Here is a 20234-nt window from a genome sequence, read left to right on the forward strand (position 1 = left end):
GCTGCATCTGAAGTTCAGAAGCATCTCCGGTTGTTTTCACATGAAGTCATTCTTCCATAAAACTCTTCTGTGGATTCAAAATGGCTCCTCCCCAAACCTGTCTCTTAAATGGTTTAGAACACTAACAAGAGACAGATTATTAACAATGGAGATAAAAACACTAGCAGAGATCTTAGCGGTGGGACAATATTATAAACGAGTAATAGCGTGCCTAAACCCTGTTAGCAAATCAAATACCAAAAGTACCGACTGACATTCAATCTGGACAAAATATAAAACCAATCTTCATTTACAGAAGCAACAGAGACGGTGTTCTCCATTAACATGCATAACCTGGACATAAAGCAGCTTCCTCCATGGGTAAGAGGGTTAGTCCGAATGCACCGGGGCTGAGCTGGGCTCAGAAATAGTTTCTGTAGAACCTAATGGTTGAAATTCAGCCAGGAATCACCAGTTACCCACTGAAAACTACAGATGTGCTTGATATATCACAATTAGGTTCTTTTACAGATTTACAGTTTGCTATTATGATGCACTACAAACATTTTTTAACAAAAAAAAAAAAGTACATTTTCCGATCCCTGGATGTATGGAAAATCAAATTTACTCCAATTTTACTATTACAACAGTTCTTCTGGGAAGCTACGTTTAACGTTGACATATTTTAGTTTTACATCAGAGCTGAGAGACTGTTTAAGGTAATACTGTACTGCTAGCTGAAATCCTAAGTGTTGATCCAGTAATCGAATGTGGATTACTGAATTAGCTGGATTGGATTTCTTCAAGACAACAAGGTTGAGAAGGTTTATTCAATCAGAACGAGATTATATCCATATACATGGGGACACTGTATGTTTATTGGAGTATCAGTCACCAAAAGTCCTGAAATGAAATAAAACTGGTCACTTTTGGGTTAAATTGTGCTTTCATCTAAAGAAAATGTGCCAATAATGGATAACCTGAAGATGATATAATGGATGACTCAAGCAACTTGTTTAAGCTCATATGACTCTGTTATGTGTGTCGCTATCTATATAGGTAAAACATTTCATGGGGATGTTAAATATTTCCATTGTCATCCAGTTTTTTTTCCCGCACTATTGTAGAGACTGAACTATGTTTTCTTTAGACGAGACCAAAGATAAACCCTCCATCCATCCAGTACCCGTTTATCCTGTGCAAGGCCACAGGTGAGCTGGAGCCTATCCCAGCTGACTATGGGCGAGAGGCGGGGTACACCCTGGACAAGTCGCCAGGTCATCACAGGGCTGACACATAAACACAGACAACCATTCACACTCACATTCACACCTACGGTCAATTTAGAGTCACCAGTTAACCTAACCTGCATGTCTTTGGACTGTGGGGGAAACCGGAGCACCCGGAGGAAACCCACGCAGACATGTGGAGAACATGCAAACTCCGCACAGAAAGACCCGGAACCTTCTTGTTGTGAGGCGACAGTGCTAACCACTACACCACCTTGCAAAGATAAACCGCTGGAGAAATTTAAATAGCAGCCCGACCATGAATAAATTAACCAAATTTTACATAAGCATTTCAATTTCCTGACTTTGATTAAGTGTCTCTTAATCATGTACCATTCTCACTGACTTTCTGCTCACGTTTCAGGTCTTGTTACTTGCACCCATTTGAAGCCCCTTTACAATGATCACTCTTAATAAATCTGCCATTTTATCATTATCTTGCATAAGCAACATACAAAGAATTTATCCCTGGACAAACAGTATTACCAAGTAATCTAATTCATACACCATCCAGCTATTTCATTAAACCACAGAATAGGGACTTATTTAACATTGTTAATCGATTTCTGTGATCAAAACAACATCTATTACACTTTCCAGTGATAGTGAGATAAAAAGTCTGAGACCATCCTGAAAATCTGGGATTGTTGTTTTCATTTAAACTGGAGATAAACAGAAGAAAGTAAAACGTTCAATATCTTGAACAGGTCCCTATTTAATCCATCCATTCAATATTTGTAGCCGCTTTATCCTGTTCTACAGGGTCGCAGGCAAGCTGGAACCTATCCCAGCTGACTACGGGCGAAAGGCGGGGTACACCCTGGACAAGTCGCCAGGTCATCACAGGGCTGACACATAGACACAGACAACCATTCACACTCACATTCACACCTACGGTCAATTTAGAGTCACCAGTTAACCTAACCTGCATGTCTTTGGACTGTGGGGGAAACCGGAGCACCCGGAGGAAACCCACGCGGACACGGGGAGAACATGCAAACTCCACACAGAAAGGCCCTCGCCGGCCACGGGGCTCGAACCCAGGACCTTCTTGCTGTGAGGCAACAGTGCTAACCACTACACCACTGTACAAAAATCTCTTCTACTGAAGCACGTGTTTATGGACCATAAGGTTTTGTCAAACTTGTGGAGTCCGTACCAGCTCAAGTGCACGCTGTCCTTAAAGCATAAAAGGGATGTACCAAGTACTTAAAAACTCTGAAATTCATGTAACATTTACATTGTTGTCGACAATATAAATCGTCATGAAAATTGTATTAAAATTAGAAAAGAATTGCAAATTTAAAACATTTTCATGAATGCTCTCAGACTTTTGGACCCCACTATATGCGAAATAATTTTGTTCACACAAAAACAAATGCATATAAAATGACTTACTCAGTAATGTGCTCGCAGTTTGCGTTTATTTGCTGAGCATTTATTACTTGTTAGTTAGCTTTGTAGCTCCAATGCAAAACTCAAGCCTTAAAATTCAACACTGACTCATCGTATTCACGTTTGGCAGTAAATTTGGGTAAATTTGATTTTATCCCCCCCATCTCCCCAAAGTCATTCCTTTTATAAGCAGCACTGTCTTCTATTAAGCATCAGAAAAAACATTAAGCTCTGGCTGTTGATTGTGTAGTTGTGTAGGTTGTGGGTGTTCTGGGACATTCTACGAAGTTCCTGGGTGTGATTTGTTTGAGGAAATATTGTTTTTACATTTTGCCCAGATGGGTGTTATCAACCTTTCCCTAAGTACAGAACTAAGACACCCACCCATTGGCTTAGTGTCACTTCAAGTTGTCCTAAAATACAGGCCTGTTCACATCCTGTACACACACACACACACACACACACACACACACACACACACACACACACACACACACACACACCAGTCGTTCTTCCTCAAAACACCAATGCCTGCTGAAACAGAATGTTGCACATGCTTGCAGACATGCTCACTCACACACACACACACACACACTAATACACACGTTCACGCGCGCACACACACATACACGCGCCTCTGCTTTTCCACCGTCATAAAGGAACCTCCAGGAGCTTCTTGTGCAGGTACTGCTTCACTTCCTCAATTCCATTCAGCTTCTCCAACTCCATGTAGGGCAACTGATGAAGATGAGCAGACACATGAAGGGTGAGAACATGAGTTAGCATCTTCTAAACACACTAAAACACACTAGCTGATTTACCTGGAGTATAACGTAGCCTAGCAGCTGCAGGTGGCGGTCTCTCATAGCCCGGGAACCCACAAGCACATCCGAGTTGTGGCAGTAGTGCCATTTATCGTTTACTGACATGATCACCCTGCACGTAGAGAAGCACAGACACTGGTGAACACATGATTCAGGGCTGACCACATTAGTCAGACATTAACTGTACACCTACAGTTCTAACACTAAAGACATCAATAACATATGGAACATGTATAGAATTATGTGGTAAACAAAAAAAGGTTTAATATTTTAGATTTTTCAAAGTAGCCAGCGTTCACCTTGATGATGCTTTACACACTATTGGAATTATCTTAACCAGCTTCATGAGGTAGTCACCTGGAATGCTTTTCAATTAACACGTGTGCCTCGTCAAAAGTTAATTAGTGCAATTTCTTGCCTTCTTAATGCTTTTGAGATCAAACAAACAGTAAACAACAACAAATCAGTAAATAGCCCTGTTTTTTTATACAACTGTGGTAATCCATATTATGTCAAGAACCACTCAACTAAGTAAAGAGAGACGACATCCATCATTACTTTAAGACGTGAAGTGTCTTTTAATTCATAAAAATAAAGAAAAAAAAACCCACCGAATTTGAAGGCGTGTCCAAACTTTTAACTGATACTGTGTATGAGAGACAGTATAATCTAAGGGGAGACCTAAATTTTAAAAAACCAAAGGTTCGAACAAATATGAAAAGCATGTGCGTATCGAGCTGTGGGGTGACTTTATGGAACAGACTGGAGACAGAAATAAAACAAAGTGCAAATATAAATCTGTTTAAAAAAAGGTACAAAAAAATATTTTTAAACAAGTATATAGAAGAGGAAGTATGTTAACGGAGGATGATGAGGGATAAATAGAATAGGGTTGAGTGTTATATTAGAACTAACTTAGTATATGGTATATATGGTATATATTTATTTACGGGGATAGTTTATATATTCATATTTACAGGGATAGGTATGTAGTAGATATTTATTTTTGTAATTATACATTTATATAGATATTTATGAAGTGTATATATTGTATATAGTATATGTTTTTTGTAATTATATATTTATATAGATATTTGTGAAGTGTATATATGGAATGTAGTATATATTTTTGTAATTAAATATTTATATAGATATTTATGAAGTGTATATATATATATGGTATGTAGTATATATTTATTTTGTAATTAAATATTTATATAGATATTTATGAAGTGTATATATTGTATATAGTATATATATTTTTTGTAATTATATATTTATATAGATATTCATGAAGTGTATATATTGTATATAGTATATATTTTTTGTAATTATATATTTATATAGATACTTGTGAAGTGTATATATGGAATGTAGTATATATTTTTGTAATTAAATATTTATATAGATATTTATGAAGTGTGTATATATATGGTATGTAGTATATATTTATTTTTGTAATTAAATATTTATATAGATATTTATGAAGTGTATATATTGTATATAGTATATATATTTTTTGTAATTATATATTTATATAGATATTTATGAAGTGTGTGTATATATATATATATATATATATATATATATATATATATATATATATATATATTGTATGTAGTATATATTTATTTTTGGAATTATATATTTATATAGATATTCATGAAGTGTATATATGGTATATATTTTTATAGGTGTATTAATGAAGTTTGGATTTCGGGGTAGTTAAAAAGGGGTGGGAAATTAAAAAAGTATTGTACTTCTTCCCACTCCTTTTTCGAACAATGTGCGGTGTATTGTAATGTCTTAGCTCTTTATGTATTTTATTTATTTATTTTTTGTCACTTTCTTGTTTTCTTTCTTTTGTATGTACAAATAGTTACATACATTTTTTTTATACATGTTCGAAATAAAAATAAAAATTCAATTCAAAATTCAATTCAGTCAGCTTGCAACTATTTGAAATTCTGAAGCTCGGAGCCAGAAAAGTATATACTACATATTTGACAATCTGTGGCCTGTGGGTAGAGCATCTGTAGCTAAGAACACAGGGAGAGAAATATTAAACTGGGCAAATACTTATTAAGCATTAGACAAACAGTGCAAATGGCTTATGGTAGCTAAAGTTAAATAAAGCCAGTCTAAAATACCATTAACACTACAAAAGGCAGAAGGTCATGAAATACAGTGCCTTGCAAAAGTATTCATCCCCCTTGGTGTTTGTCCTGTTTTGTTGCATTACGAACTGGAATTAAAATGGATTTTGGGACGGTTAGCATCATTTGATTTACACAACATGCCTACCACTTTAAAGGTGCAAATTGTTTTTTTTATTGTGACACAAACAATAATTAAGATGAAAAAACAGAAATCTGGTGTGTGCATAAGTATTCACCCCCTTTCATATGAAACCCCTAAATAAGAGCTGCTCCAGCCAATTCACTTCATAAGTCACATCATTAGGCGATTAAGCTCCACCTGTGTACAATCAAAGTGTCACATGATCTGTCACATGATGTCTGTATAAATCAACCTGTTCTGGAAGGACCCTGACTCTGCAACACTACTAAGCAAGCAACATGAAAACCAAGGAGCCTCCAAACAGGTCAGAGACAAAGTTGTGAAAAAGTATAGATCAGTGTTGGGTTATAAAAATATCCCAAACTTTGAATATCCCAGGCAGCACCATTAAATCCATTATAGCAAAATGGAAAGAATATGGCACCACTACACACCTGACAAGACAAGACAGCCCACCAAAACTCACAGACCGGGCAAGGAGGGCATTAATCAGAGATGCAACAAAGACACCAACAATAACGCTGAGGGAGCTACAAAGATCCACAGTGGAGATGGGAGTATCTGTCCATAGGACCACTTTAAGCCGTGCACGCCACAGAGTGGGGATTTATGGAAGAGTGGCCAGAAAAAAAAAAAAGTCATTGCTTAAAAAAATAAAATAAAATCACATTTGGAGTTTGCCCAACAGCATGTGGCAGACTCCCCAAACACATGGAAGAAGATTCTCTGGTCAAATGAGACAAAAATTGAACTTTTTGGCCATCATGGTAAAAATTCCATGTGTGGCGCAAACCCAACACCCTGAGAACACCATCTCTACAATGAAGCATGGTGGTGGCAGCATCATGCTGTGGGGATGTTTTTCATCTGCAGGGACAGGAAAGCTGGTCAGGACTGAAGGAAAGATGGATGGCACTAAATACAGGGCAATTCTGGAGGAAAACCTGTTTGAGTCAGCCAGAGGTTTGAGACTGGGACGAAGGTTCACGTTCTAGCAGGACAATGACCCTAAACATACTACTAAAGCTACACTGGAGTGGTTTAAAGGGAGGTGTGAATACTTGTGCACACTCTAGATTTCTGTTTTTTTCATCTTAATTATTGTTTGTGTCACAATTAAAAAACAAACAAACAAACGGACGTCATAGCTCAGGTGGATAAGGCGCCATACCATAAATCCGGGGACCCGGGTTCGATTCCGACCAGAGGTCATTTCCCAATCCCTCCCCGTCTCTCTCCCGCTCATTTCCTGTCTCTACACTGTCCTGTCCAATAATAAAGGTGAAAAAAGCCCCCCAAAAATATCTTAAAAAAAAAAAATGTGCACCTTTAAACTGGTAGGCATGTTGTGTAAATCAAAAATGGTGCTAAACCCCCCAAAATCCATTTTAATTCCAGCTTGTAATGCAACAAAACAGGGCAAACACCAACGGGGATGAATACTTTGGCAAGGCACTGTATGAGCTCAGGAGACAGCCTGTTGAGAGGAGTGATGGACTTGGTATAACCCATGTCATTTATATGGTGGATACTGGATCAGTACTGTTTGCCGTATCGCAGCAATGTCACATCGTCTCGGCTGGGACATGATCTCTTTTTGCTTTTATTTTCGACATCGGAGATACGACACCATAACCTCAACCTTTGCGCATTTCATTCATTCATTCATTCATTCATTCATTATTCATTCAGTCAGTCCTGCTCAGGATTGTGGATCTGGAGTCTATCCTGGTAATAAATAGGCACAAAGCAGGAACACACATTGAATGGGACACCAGTTTGTTGCAATGCACCATGCACACATTCAAATACTTATTTATACCTAGGAGTAGCCAATCCAGCTACCAGGATGTCTTTGAGAAGCAGAGAAGAAACTGGAAGACCAAGATGAAACCCAGACTGACGCATGCATAAAATTATCTGAGCTCAGGATCAAATGGGGAAGCCTGAAGATGTGAGGCGGTCGTGATGTGCCACTGTAATATCATATACAGTATGCTCTGTGCAATTGCATTTACAAAGTTTAATGGCAAAGCCTAAAAACATGCATGTTCCAATGTTCACTGTTAATAAATGGATGCATCCAAGAGATAACATATCTAATGCATACGGATACAATTCCCATATTTCAGCATTATGAAACTACATTTCCTTTGTTTGAGGAATGGGATGTTGGACTGACCTTTTAATGTGCTCCCCGGTTGTCCTCTCCATCTCCGAGGGTTTTGTGGAGTGCAGCTGGAGTGGTGCAGCAGTCACTGCATTGCTATCTCCTGCCTCATAGGTCACACCTTCATAGAAAGGTGTGATACTGCAGTCTGGTCCTGAATTGGCCCCCACTTGGATGGATGCACCACTCTCATCTTCCAGTATCTTTCCAATAGAGAACTGGAAGAGGGAGTCCTGTGGAGCAGTGGCCCCAGGGACAGCTGACCCAGCTTGAGCCAGACACTCTGATGGGCTGCTCAATGTTGAGCTATCCTGGCTCTCCAGAGAGTGTTCCTTGGCCAGGCTGGTGTAGTAATCCGAAGCTGGGTAATAGGTGTTGTAGTCCAGTGCCACTGCTCCATTGGTGCCTGCTCTCTGCATGTGAGGCGGCAGGAAGGTAGAATCATTTTCGGGCTGTTTGTCCACACCCTCCTCAAGAGGTGGTGAGAAAGGAGAGAACTTCTGGAAGTCAGAGGTGAGAGCAGCAACAGAGGTGGAACCATCTGATGGTTTGGGGTTCACAACTGCGCACATAGAAGAGTCTGCTGTTAACGAGACTGCTGCTGAGGCTGCTCTGATGGGAAGAACACGGCCCGCATGGTCTATCCACAGCAAGAAGTCTGTACGGGGTGTGGAAAGAATCACAGATGAGGAAAGGAATGAAGAGATCAAGCCAAAGAATGAGACCATCACTAGACAACCCTCACCTTTGTCTATGCAAATGGGTTAATATTTCAGCAGGATGTCAAAAAGTTTCTCTATACCTGTGTAATATCCTGGAGGTAGAACTTCATCTTGCTTGTAACCATGCTCTCCAACCAACTGCCTGAGGGCCTCGGCAACAAGTCCTTTGTAACTGTAACATAAAAAGACAAGCTCATAAATATACACACAACGGTTATGACTGATGAGCATTATTATCCAAGTAAATCTTTGCACAAAACTCTTCTTACTGGCAGAGTCACTTGTAATCATAATTTTTTTTCTTTTTTCCAATTTTTGCTTTGCCATTATAAATGAAACGTATAAGATACTAATTTTGCAGAACTGCTTCAAGATTGAGTATCGAGGACAATAAAAGACAAGACAGAAGCATAAATTATGCATATGAAATATAGTTATTTAACAACTCACGACTAAATTTCAGCTAACCAAGTTAGATAAAGCAGAATTACTCATATATCACCTTATACAGTGTTTAACAAATTATTTTCACACGCTCTTGATTATTTCAGGAGCAATTTTAATTAAATAAGCCCAGGGCTAGTTTGAAAGCTTGATTCAAACAACTAGCAATGTAAAAAAAGAAGGATTTATTTTACAAAAGCCTTTCCTGTTTCAAAGAAGACAGTCTTAGACATGTAAGATTGGTTAAAAGCGGAGCTTTTGCATGAGCACAAAATCAACCTGAATAATAATAATAATAATAATAATAATAATAATAATAAGTAGCAGCGGGGGGCGGCACGGTGGTGTAGTGGTTAGCGCTGTCGCCTCACAGCAAGAAGGTCCAGGTTCGAGCCCCGTGGCCGGCGAAGGCCTTTCTGTGCGGAGTTTGCATGTTCTCCCCGTGTCCGTGTGGGTTTCCTCCGGGTGCTCCGGTTTCCCCCACAGTCCAAAGACATGCAGGTTAGGTTAACTGGTGACTCTAAATTGACCGTAGGTGTGAATGTGAGTGTGAATGGTTGTCTGTGTCTATGTGTCAGCCCTGTGATGACCTGGCGACTTGTCCAGGGTGTACCCCGCCTTTCGCCCGTAGTCAGCTGGGATAGGCTCCAGCTCGCCTGCGACCCTGTAGAACAGGATAAAGCGGCTAGAGATAATGAGATGAGAATAATGCATGAGAACCATTGAATTGTGTAGAATACTTCACATCAAGAAACTGCTGCATTGTCTTGTGACCGCGATACCAATAATGAAATACAGTGGTGCTTGAAAGTTTGTGAACCCTTTAGAATTTTCTATATTTCTGCATAAATATGACCTAAAACATCATCAGATTTTCACACAAGTCCTAAAAGTAGATAAAGTGAACCCAGTTAAACAAATGAGACAAAAATATTATACTTGGTCATTTATTTATTGAGGAAAATGATCCAATATTACATATCTGTGAGTGGCAAAAGTATGTGAACTTCTAGGATTAGCAGTTAATTTGAAGGTGAAATTAGAGTCAGGTGTTTTCAATCAATGGGATGACAATCAGGTGTGAGTGGGCACCCTGTTTTATTTAAAGAACAGGGATCTATCAGAGTCTGATCTTCACAACACATGTTTGTGGAAGTGTATCATGGCATGAACAAAGGAGATTTCTGAGGACCTCAGAAAAAGCGTTGTTGATGCTCATCAGGCTGGCAAAGGTTACAAAACCATCTCTAAAGAGTTTGGACTCCACCAATCCACAGTCAGACAGATTGTGTACAAATGGAGGACATTCAAGACCATTGTTACCCTCCCCAGGAGTGGTCGACCAACAAAGATCACTCCAAGAGCAAGGCGTGTAATAGTCGGCGAGGTCACAAAGGACCCCAGGGTAACTTCTAAGCAACTGAAGGCCTCTCTCACATTGGCTAATGTTCATGTTCATGAGTCTACCATCAGGAGAACACTGAACAACAATGGTGTGCATGGCAGGGTTGCAAGGAGAAAGCCACTGCTCTCCAAAAAGAACATTGCTGCTTGTCTGCAGTTTGCTAAAGATCATGTGGACAAGCCAGAAGGCTATTGGAAAAATGTTTTGTGGATGAATGCGACCAAAATAGAACTTTTTGGTTTAAATGAGAAGCGTTATGTTTGGAGAAAGGAAAACACTGCATTCCAGCATAAGAACCTTATCCCATCTGTGGAACATGGTGGTGGTAGTATCATGGTTTGGACCTGTTTTGCTGCATCTGGGCCAGGACGGCTTGCCATCAATGATGGAGCAATGAATTCTGAATTATACCAGCGAATTCTAAAGGAAAATGTCAGGACATCTGTCCATGAACTGAATCTCAAGAGAAGGTGGGTCATGCAGCAAGACAATGACCCTAAGCACACAAGTCGTTCTACCAAAGAAAGGTTAAAGAAGAATAAAGTTAATGTTTTGGAATGGCCAAGTCAAAGTCCTGACTTTAATCCAACTGGAATGTTGTGGAAGGAACTGAAGCGAGCAGTTCATGTGAGGAAACCCAGCAACATCCCAGAATTGAAGCTGTTCTGTACGGAGGAATGGGCTAAAATTCCTCCAAGCCGGTGTGCAGGACTGATCAACAGTTACCAGAAATGTTTAGTTGCAGTTATTGCTGCACAAGGGGGTCACACCAGATACTGAAAGCAAAGGTTCACATACTTTTGCCACTCACAGACATGTAATATTGGATCATTTTCCTCAATAAATAAATGACCAAGTATGATATTTTTGTCTCATTTGTTTAACTGGGTTCTCTTTATCTACTTTTAGGACTTGTGTGAAAATCTGATGATGTTTTAGGTCATATTTATGCAGAAATATAGAAAATTCTAAAGGGTTCACAAACTTTCAAGCATCACTGTACACATCAGTTACAATACATATTTATTCCTTTCTTTGACACCACATGCCATGCACCAGAAACAACACCATGACATTTATTATCGTGTGAATCTGCTGGGTGCCTGGTGGACAGCCGTGAACCGGGGCTTTCACTTTACATCATTACTCTATAGTTACAATCAAATATTATCGGACATACGAACTAATTAATATTGATCCGCAGTAGTGTTAGATTATCTAAAACTAAGGAAAGTTGCTCAGAATTGCTACTGAACTATACAATAAATGGTTGGTCTGGTTACAGCTGTTCATTGTCCAACAAGCTAGTGGACTAATAAAACTTTCAAGTAATTTTATATGAAAACGGTCATGAATATTTTCAATGTGTTAATAAATAACCCCATGTTATTTTTTAAAAAGCAAATGAAAAATATACATTGGATAAAAACCCATATATCTTATGTAAATACAGATACAAATTTTGTTGTCCAATGGTCAAGTGTTTATGAGATACATTGCCTTGCAGTTACGATCGGGTTCCCTGTAGTGGTACACGTACATACGGACGCAATACGGTTGCAAAAGCCCATCAAAAATCAGGTTGATGCATTACCATATTGTTTTTAGTATGGAGCCTTGCTCCACGATAAAGTTGGGAATTATCAACATTTCCAAATAGAATACAAGAGAATAAGTACTAGATTTTGTAGATGAACATTCCAGACATGGGTTAAAGCAAGACACCCTTTTGATTTCATAAAATCAGCGAAATTTAGTTCCCTCTGACATTGGGTCATTGTGATGCATGTTTATTTCTGTAATATCTCAAAAAAAAAAAAAAAGGGGATGGACATTTGACCTCACAGTAATCTTGACCTGGTGAAATTACTTGTATTAGCCTTGGAGATATTGTGTTCACAAGGTTTTCGGACAGACATTTGACCTCACAGTGACCTTGACCTTAGACCTTTTGATCTCAAAATCTAATCAGTTCATCTTTGTCCCCAAATGCACAAATGGTGAAAGTTTGGTGAAATTCCTTTCATTAGCCTTTGAGATATTGCGTTCACAAGGTTTCGGGACGGACGCACGCAAGGACAGACGGACAACCCGAAAACATAATGCCTCCTGCACCTTACGGTGGTGGAGGCATAAAAACCCAGGCCATTTTATGGCTGGGAAGTTGTTTATTTTGAGGGGATTCCTGAGCAAATAATGTGCATGTAATTGTGCGCTTTGCACAGTCAGGCAGAAAGAGGAAGTCCTGTGAGCGCATGCGCAAGTTTTCACTGACCCAGTTACGTCATTTTGCCGCGAGATGAGGAGCTAATCATAACATTCGTGTTGCAAGTTCAGTACTCAAATCGTGACAGAAAATATGACTGAGCCAATGGATCCTACATATCAAATGCTGGTTAGTATGTTTCTCCCTATTGCAAATATTGTCATTAGTGTAGAACATGCTGCAATTAGCCCAAATATGTATCTTTTTGAGGCGAACTTGAGCCTGGTCACTCATCTTCTTGAAGTCTGTTTTTCATTGAGCATATTCTAGCCAATATTCATTCGTCATAACGAAAATTATGTATTGAGTTCTCAATGTAAATCTTATTCCTGTGCATTAGATAGTTTACATAGAAGGTCCTTTTTTTTATCATTGCGATGGTGAAGACCGCTGAGTGAAAATGTGTGTAATTAGACTACACACCTATATTGCACAACTTCTGGTGAACAACTTCTTGATTCACGATCATACTGTGCAGTTTATTTCGTTGAGCAAGATAGTATATGGTTCTTTTTCACTGTGGCAGCGGGGGCGTGGTCAAGTACTGGTTTGTGAATGGAGTGTGCGTGTGCTGTGAGAGGGAGCAGGGATTGAGCATCTCTTCCCCTGGCTGAAATCACGTCGGTGCAGTGGCACGCAGTTTATTTTGAAACTGCTGAAAAGCGTGTTTTGTGTTAAGTGATGATTGAAAAATAAAAACGAAAGTGACATTGATCCCGCCTGCCTGTTACATTCATCCATTACATTGATTTTTGTGTTTGCTCATGTTTTTGCTAAACATAGTGATCAGAAGTAATAGTTTTGGGAATACGAACCCTCCTCTATCTTTGTAATGCCACTAATACTTTCCTCAACTCGACTTTAGTATAACCTCGCGATTTTCCTGTATAACTCACCCGTTTCAGACATGAGCCCAAGGAGAAAAAAAACCAACCAAAAAAACCCCTCTGAAGTTTGATTGAAGGAGTTATGTGATTCGGATGGATATACAACCCCGATTCCAAAAAAGTTGGGACAAAGTACAAATTGTAAATAAAAACGGAATGCAATAATTTACAAATCTCAAAAACTGATAATTTTATTCACAATAGAACACAGACAACATATCAAATGTCGAAAGTGAGACATTTTGAAATTTCATGCCAAATATTGGCTCATTTGAAATTTCATGACAGCAACACATCTCAAAAAAGTTGGGACAGGGGCAATAAGAGGCTGGAAAAGTTAAAGGTACAAAAAAGGAACAGCTGGAGGACCAAATTGCAACTCATTAGGTCAATTGGCAATAGGTCATTAACATGACTGGGTATAAAAAGAGCATCTTGGAGTGGCAGCGGCTCTCAGAAGTAAAGATGGGAAGAGGATCACCAATCCCCCTAATTCTGCACCGACAAATAGTGGAGCAATATCAGAAAGGAGTTCAACAGTGTAAAATTGCAAAGAGTTTGAACATATCATCATCTACAGTGCAGAATATCATCAAAAGATTCAGAGAATCTGGGAGAATCTCTGTGCGTAACGGTCAAGGCCGGAAAACCATACTGGGTGCCCATGATCTTCGGGCCCTTAGATGGCACTGCATCACATACAGGCATGCTTCTGTATTGGAAATCACAAAATGGGCTCAGGAATATTTCCAGAGAACATTATCTGTGAACACAATTCACCGTGCCATCCGCCGTTGCCAGCTAAAACTCTATAGTTCAAAGAAGAAGCCGTAGCTAAACATGATCCAGAAGCGCAGACGTCTTCTCTGGGCCAAGGCTCATTTAAAATGGACTGTGGCAAAGTGAAAACTGTTCTGTGGTCAGATGAATCAAAATTTGAAGTTCTTTATGGAAATCGGGGACGCCGTGTCATTCGGACTAAAGAGGAGAAGGACGACCCAAGTTGTTATCAGCGTTCGGTTCAGAAGCCTGCATCTCTGATGGTATGGGGTTGCATTAGTGCGTGTGGCATGGGCAGCTTACACATCTGGAAAGACACCATCAATGCTGAAAGGTATATCCAGGTTCTAGAGCAACATATGCTCTCATCCAGATGACGTCTCTTTCAGGGAAGACCTTGCATTTTCCAACATGACAATGCCAAACCACATACTGCATCAATTACAGCATCATGGCTGCGTAGAAGAAGGGTCCGGGTACTGAACTGGCCAGCCTGCAGCCCAGATCTTTCACCCATAGAAAACATTTGGCGCATCATAAAACGGAAGATACGACAAAAAAGACCCAAGACAGTGGAGCAACTAGAATCCTACATTAGACAAGAATGGGTTAACATTCCTATCCCTAAACTTGAGCAACTTGTCTCCTCAGTCCCCAGACGTTTACAGACTGTTGTAAAGAGAAAAGGGGATGTCTCACAGTGGTAAACATGGCCTTGTCCCAACTTTTTTGAGATGTGTTGTTGTCATGAAATTTAAAATCACCTAATTTTTCTCTTTAAATGATACATTTTCTCAGTTTAAACATTTGATATGACATCTATGTTCTATTCTGAATAAAATATGGAATTTTGAAACTTCCACATCATTGCATTCCGTTTTTATTTACAATTTGTACTTTGTCCCAACTTTTTTGGAATCGGGGTTGTATATATTATATATATCCGATCGCCGATATTTATTAGTTTGGTCCTGCGTTTCCTTTACTTCGCAATACAGCATCTTTTCTTCCCATGTCCCGTTACTGTAGTCGGTCTTCCGTGTTTCACGCGCACACTCATGTGCTCCATTGTTCTCTCAGGTTGCAAATTTATATCCCACAATGTGTTGCGAATGGGGAAACCCCACCACATCATGCATGATGTAGTATTTTGGTTTAGGTCACGGTGTGGCAAGAAAAAAATGGCGGAGAATTTAGGGCCATGGGGCTCTAAATTCATTAATTTTTCTTTTAGAAAAAAAAGTAATAAAATCAGAAGTCTGTGATTCGAATTCAGTAGCTTTCGGTCCACCGGGGGGGGGGGGGGGGGGGGGGGGGGGGGGGTGTCAGGGAAAATTCTTTTTATGGCCCAAATTCAAAAAATCTGAAAGGGCTTTTTAAAGCTTAATTATCTTTAAATTAAGCTTTAGAACAAACAAAATCAAAAATCAGGTAAAATCAATGCATTAGGTAAATTTTTATCTCCTGGCTTTCCCCTCTAATCGACATTGGAATGTCTACTGAATCTCTCATCATATTGTATTTTGTCATTATTATGTGTGTTTTTGGCACCCAGGGAAAACGGTCTAGACCAGCTCTGGTTTGCCGACAAATATGGCTTATTTCCATCCAATTCACACTGAAAGAGCTGTGCACTGACCTGTACTTGCGATTGACCTCATCAGCAGTGAGCGCGTGGTCAAACATGAGCACTTTGTGCGAGTCCTGCAGCCGAGGCCCGGTGTACTCTCTGTGCTCGAGTTCCACCGCAGCATCCAGCAGGGACAAATAGCGGCGTACAATCAGAGCATACGGACTGTCTGCAGATAACAACATGGCAAACAATCCAGCTTAGTGTCTCAGGCTGAAATAGGAATGCACTGTAAACAACTGTCTGGCTGGGGTCACTACTTCTGCTTTCTTATTACACATCACTTTGGGTTCTCTCAATTAATTAAACAATCAGTGGCAATATTGATGAAGTTAGCTAAAGCTAGCTCATTGGTTAATGCTATATTTCAGTTTTAACTCTGGTGGCATTCAATAACAAACTCCCTATTTATATTCATCGACCAATCTCTGCTTCCCAAGAACATCAACACTGAAGACAAAGGCAGTTTCATTATGCTACACCAGTGAAACTAATGATCTCTAAATGAAGTAATCTGACCAGCACTGGCTTCAATTGTATGCAGTGGTAACGTACACACTCCTATAAACAAACAGTCATCAGAGTCCAACAGTATTTGTGTTTAGACTTTAAAAGACACAGCACATTAATGTGACAAAGAAAAAGTTATAGGATTCAAAGACTTATCATATACAATGTGAAAGAAAAGGCTCCGATTTAAGCCTAGGTCACAACCGGACATACGATTTTTTGGCCGTGCGATTTTTGGCGTTTCCCAAATCGCTGCGTTTTTTTTGTTCGTGGAGAAAGACACACGTTGGCCGGAAGTTTTTGTCTTGCAACCTGAAAAAAACGTAAGCGCCCGCAGAGTTTGTTTGACATGACATAGAACCTCTGCGGCCGGTCTGCGGCCAGTCTACGGCTTGAAAATCAGCACGTCACACGCGCGCCCTCCATGCGTTTCTTGCGTTTTTTGCACGTAGACTGTTTTGCACGTAGGAGCACGTACGGCCGGTTGTGACCGAGGCTTTAGAATGATGAAATTTGCCTGAATAATTATGATTTCAATATTTATCATTTAAGCTGTTATCATGCAGCCCCTATAGGTTAACACCACAATTACACTATTTAACGCTATAAGAAAAATGAAACAGTATTCCAGGATGACGAGAGCACGGCAGGAATAATGTTCTTGAAGCAAGTTTAACACTAAACCACACACTGACATGAGGGGTAACTCCTTCTACTGTGTTTTTTTATACAGTCAAGCCGGAAAGTCTGCACACCCCTTTCACCTTCTCCACGTATTATGACGTTACAGACTTATTCTACAATAGACGGAGTTCAGTTTTTGTCACAAAATTCTACACAAAATAGCCCATAACGACAAAGTGAAAGCAAGTTTTTAGAAAATATGCAATTTTATTTGACTGACAAAAATCGGTTATTTAGGGATTACATATCTGTACACACCCTTAGCCTAATACTTGGTTGATGTACCTTTGGCAGCAATTACAGCTTCAAGGCATCTTGGGAAAGAAGCTACGAGCTTGGCACACTTGTTTCTGGACATTTTTGCCCATTCCTCTTGGCATATCCTTGCAAGCTCCGTCAGGTTGGATGGGGAGCATCGGTACACGGCCATTTTCAGCTCCTTCCACAGATGTTCAACTGGATTCAGGTCTGGGCTCTGGCTGGGCCACTCAAGGACATTCACAGACTTTCTCCAAAGCCACTCCTTTGTTCTCTTGGCTGTGTGCTTCGGGTCGTTGTCATGTTGGAAGGTAAACCTTCGCCCCAGTCTGAGGTCCAGAGTGTTCTGGAGCAGGTTTTCTTCAAGGATCTCGGTGTACTTTGCTGCATTCATCTTTCCTTCTATCAGGACTAGTCGCCTTGTTCCTGCTGCTGAAAAACATCCCCACGTCATGATGCTGCCACCGCCATGCTTCACTGTAGGGATGGCATTAGCCAGGTGATGAGAGGTGCCTGGTTTCCTCTAGAAACGATGCTTGGTATTCAGGCCAAAAAGTTCAATTTTGGTTTCATCAGACCACAGAGTCTTGTTTCTCATGGTTTGAGAGTCCTCTAGGTGCCTTTTGGCAAGCTCCAAGCGGGCTGTCATGTGCCTTTTACTAAGGAGTGGCTTCTGTCTGGCCACTCTACCATAAAGGCCTGATTTGTGGAGTGCTGCCTGGATAGTTCATCTTCTGAAAGGTTCTCCCATCTCCACAAGGATACGCTGGAGCTCTGTCAGAGTGACCCTCGGGTTCCTGCTCACCTCCTTGGCCAAGGCCCGTCTTCCCTGATCACTCAGTTTGGCTGGGCGGCCAGGGCTAGGAAGATTCTTGGTGGTTCCAAACTTCTCCCATTTATGAATGATGGTGGCCGCCGTGCTCTTTGGGGCCTGTAAAGGTGCGGCAATTTTTCTGTACCCTTCTCCAGATCTCTGCCTTGACACAATCCTGTTTCTGAGGTCTGCAGATAATTCCTTTGACCCCATGGCTTGGAGTTTGCTCTGACATGCACTGTCAACTGTGGGACCTTATATAGGCAGGTGTTGGCAATCCCCAGCCATGTCCAAACAATTGAATTTACCACAGGTGGACTCCAATTAAGTTGTAGAAACATCTCAAGCAGTATCAGTAGAAACAAAATGTACCTCGGCTCACTTTTGGGTGTCATATCATAGGGGTGTGCACACCCATATGATATTTTACATTTTGATGTTTAATAAATTAGCACAAATGTCTAAAAACCTGCTTTCACTTTGTCATTATGGGCTATTCCGTGTAGAATTGTGCGACAAAAAATGAACTCCATCTATTGTAGAATAAGTCTGTAACGTAATAAAACACTGAGAAGGTGAAAGGGGTGTGCAGACTTTCTGGCTTAACTGTAGTAGTGTGAGACATGTGAGATAGGATTCAATCAGATAGAACAGCTCAATAAAAATACACACACAATCTGAAACTCATTATAGTGATGTAGTACTACAGTGGCGGCTACAATTATCGACAGTCCATAATTATCGGCGCCTTTTCAGATGTACCAATAAAAAACTATTTTACAAAGGTGAGTTTCAGTTACAACAGTTATTATTGGTTAATTAATCAACCGGAAGACCCCCCCCCTCGCCCTTTGATCTTGTCGTCTGATGACACAGCTAGTTACCTCAGATAGATTTTTTTTTAGAATGATCAGCAATTTGAGGAAAACCCAGATGTTATCATCGCAGGTAAGCATGGTGGAAAGATCATGGACATGTTTTTACTTATCAAATTCACCGATATTTCATGATATCCTTGTTGAAACCTACTTTGTTTTTTTACGCTTTCTTTTGACAGTCGCTATTTTGTATCTAAATGCGCGTTTGAGAAGTTACATGACGTGTTGATAATAATGATCACTTTCACCAGTGTCCACCATTATTGACACCCTGTGGAATTAAGTGACATTTACAACTGTTATGGATCGATCTTTGGGTAACATTGTATGGAATCAATTTTGTGCCAAAATGTTCATACAATACTTTTGAAATATCAAACAAAAACGACAAATCAAAATACAAAAAAAAGTCAATTTTTTTAGACTGGCAAACAAATTATTCGTGTAATTGTGCAAAATATCAGTCTATTACTCTTCAGAAACCTTTTATTTTTGTTCTGCGTCTTTCTCAGTTTTGTTTGACGTAATTTATTTTGGTTGCGATTCCAGCTTTCTCGTTTGCGCTCCCTGACTTTTTGCTTGCAGTTTTGGCACAAACTTCACGTGTGGGTGGGCTGTCCAGGAATGCATTCCCATTGGCTAACTTGTGTTTGACTGACAGCTACGCTCAGCCATTCCCCCGGAGGCTGTTGCGGCCATTTCCTACTCGGATTTTGGCAGACTGTTTGACGAGTGACCGATCCATTGACGGTAAACAAGGATCGAGTGGACTTCAGTGGCGACTATGATATTGAAATTCAAGATTTGGTTGAATCGCAACCAAAATAAATTACATCAAACAAAACTGAGAAAGACACTGAACAAAAATAAAAGGTTTCTGAAGAGTAATAGACTGATATTTTGCACGATTACACGAATAATTTGTTTGCCAGTCTAAAAAAATTGACTTTTTTTTTTTTTGTATTTTGATTTGTCATTTTTGTTTGATATTTCAAAAG

At 39.8% G+C, this 20234-nt stretch overlaps 1 protein-coding gene across 1 annotated transcript in view; it reads right to left on the minus strand.

Moving 5' to 3' along the window:
* Positions 1-2235: 2235 nt before the first annotated feature.
* fastk (Fas-activated serine/threonine kinase) overlaps positions 2236-20234 on the minus strand; it is a 35267-nt gene continuing 17268 nt past the window's right edge. Inside the window, exons 6-10 of the mRNA XM_060932700.1 lie at positions 16102-16261; positions 8761-8852; positions 7971-8616; positions 3485-3599; positions 2236-3401 (exon numbers count right to left, since the gene is read on the minus strand). Coding sequence (XP_060788683.1) covers positions 3315-3401; positions 3485-3599; positions 7971-8616; positions 8761-8852; positions 16102-16261 — 1100 coding nt within the window. The 3' untranslated portion in view covers positions 2236-3314. The remainder of the gene's footprint in view (positions 3402-3484; positions 3600-7970; positions 8617-8760; positions 8853-16101; positions 16262-20234) is intronic.

This window comes from Neoarius graeffei, chromosome 1 (genome assembly GCF_027579695.1).
Source record: "Neoarius graeffei isolate fNeoGra1 chromosome 1, fNeoGra1.pri, whole genome shotgun sequence".
Classification (NCBI taxonomy): domain Eukaryota; kingdom Metazoa; phylum Chordata; class Actinopteri; order Siluriformes; family Ariidae; genus Neoarius; species Neoarius graeffei.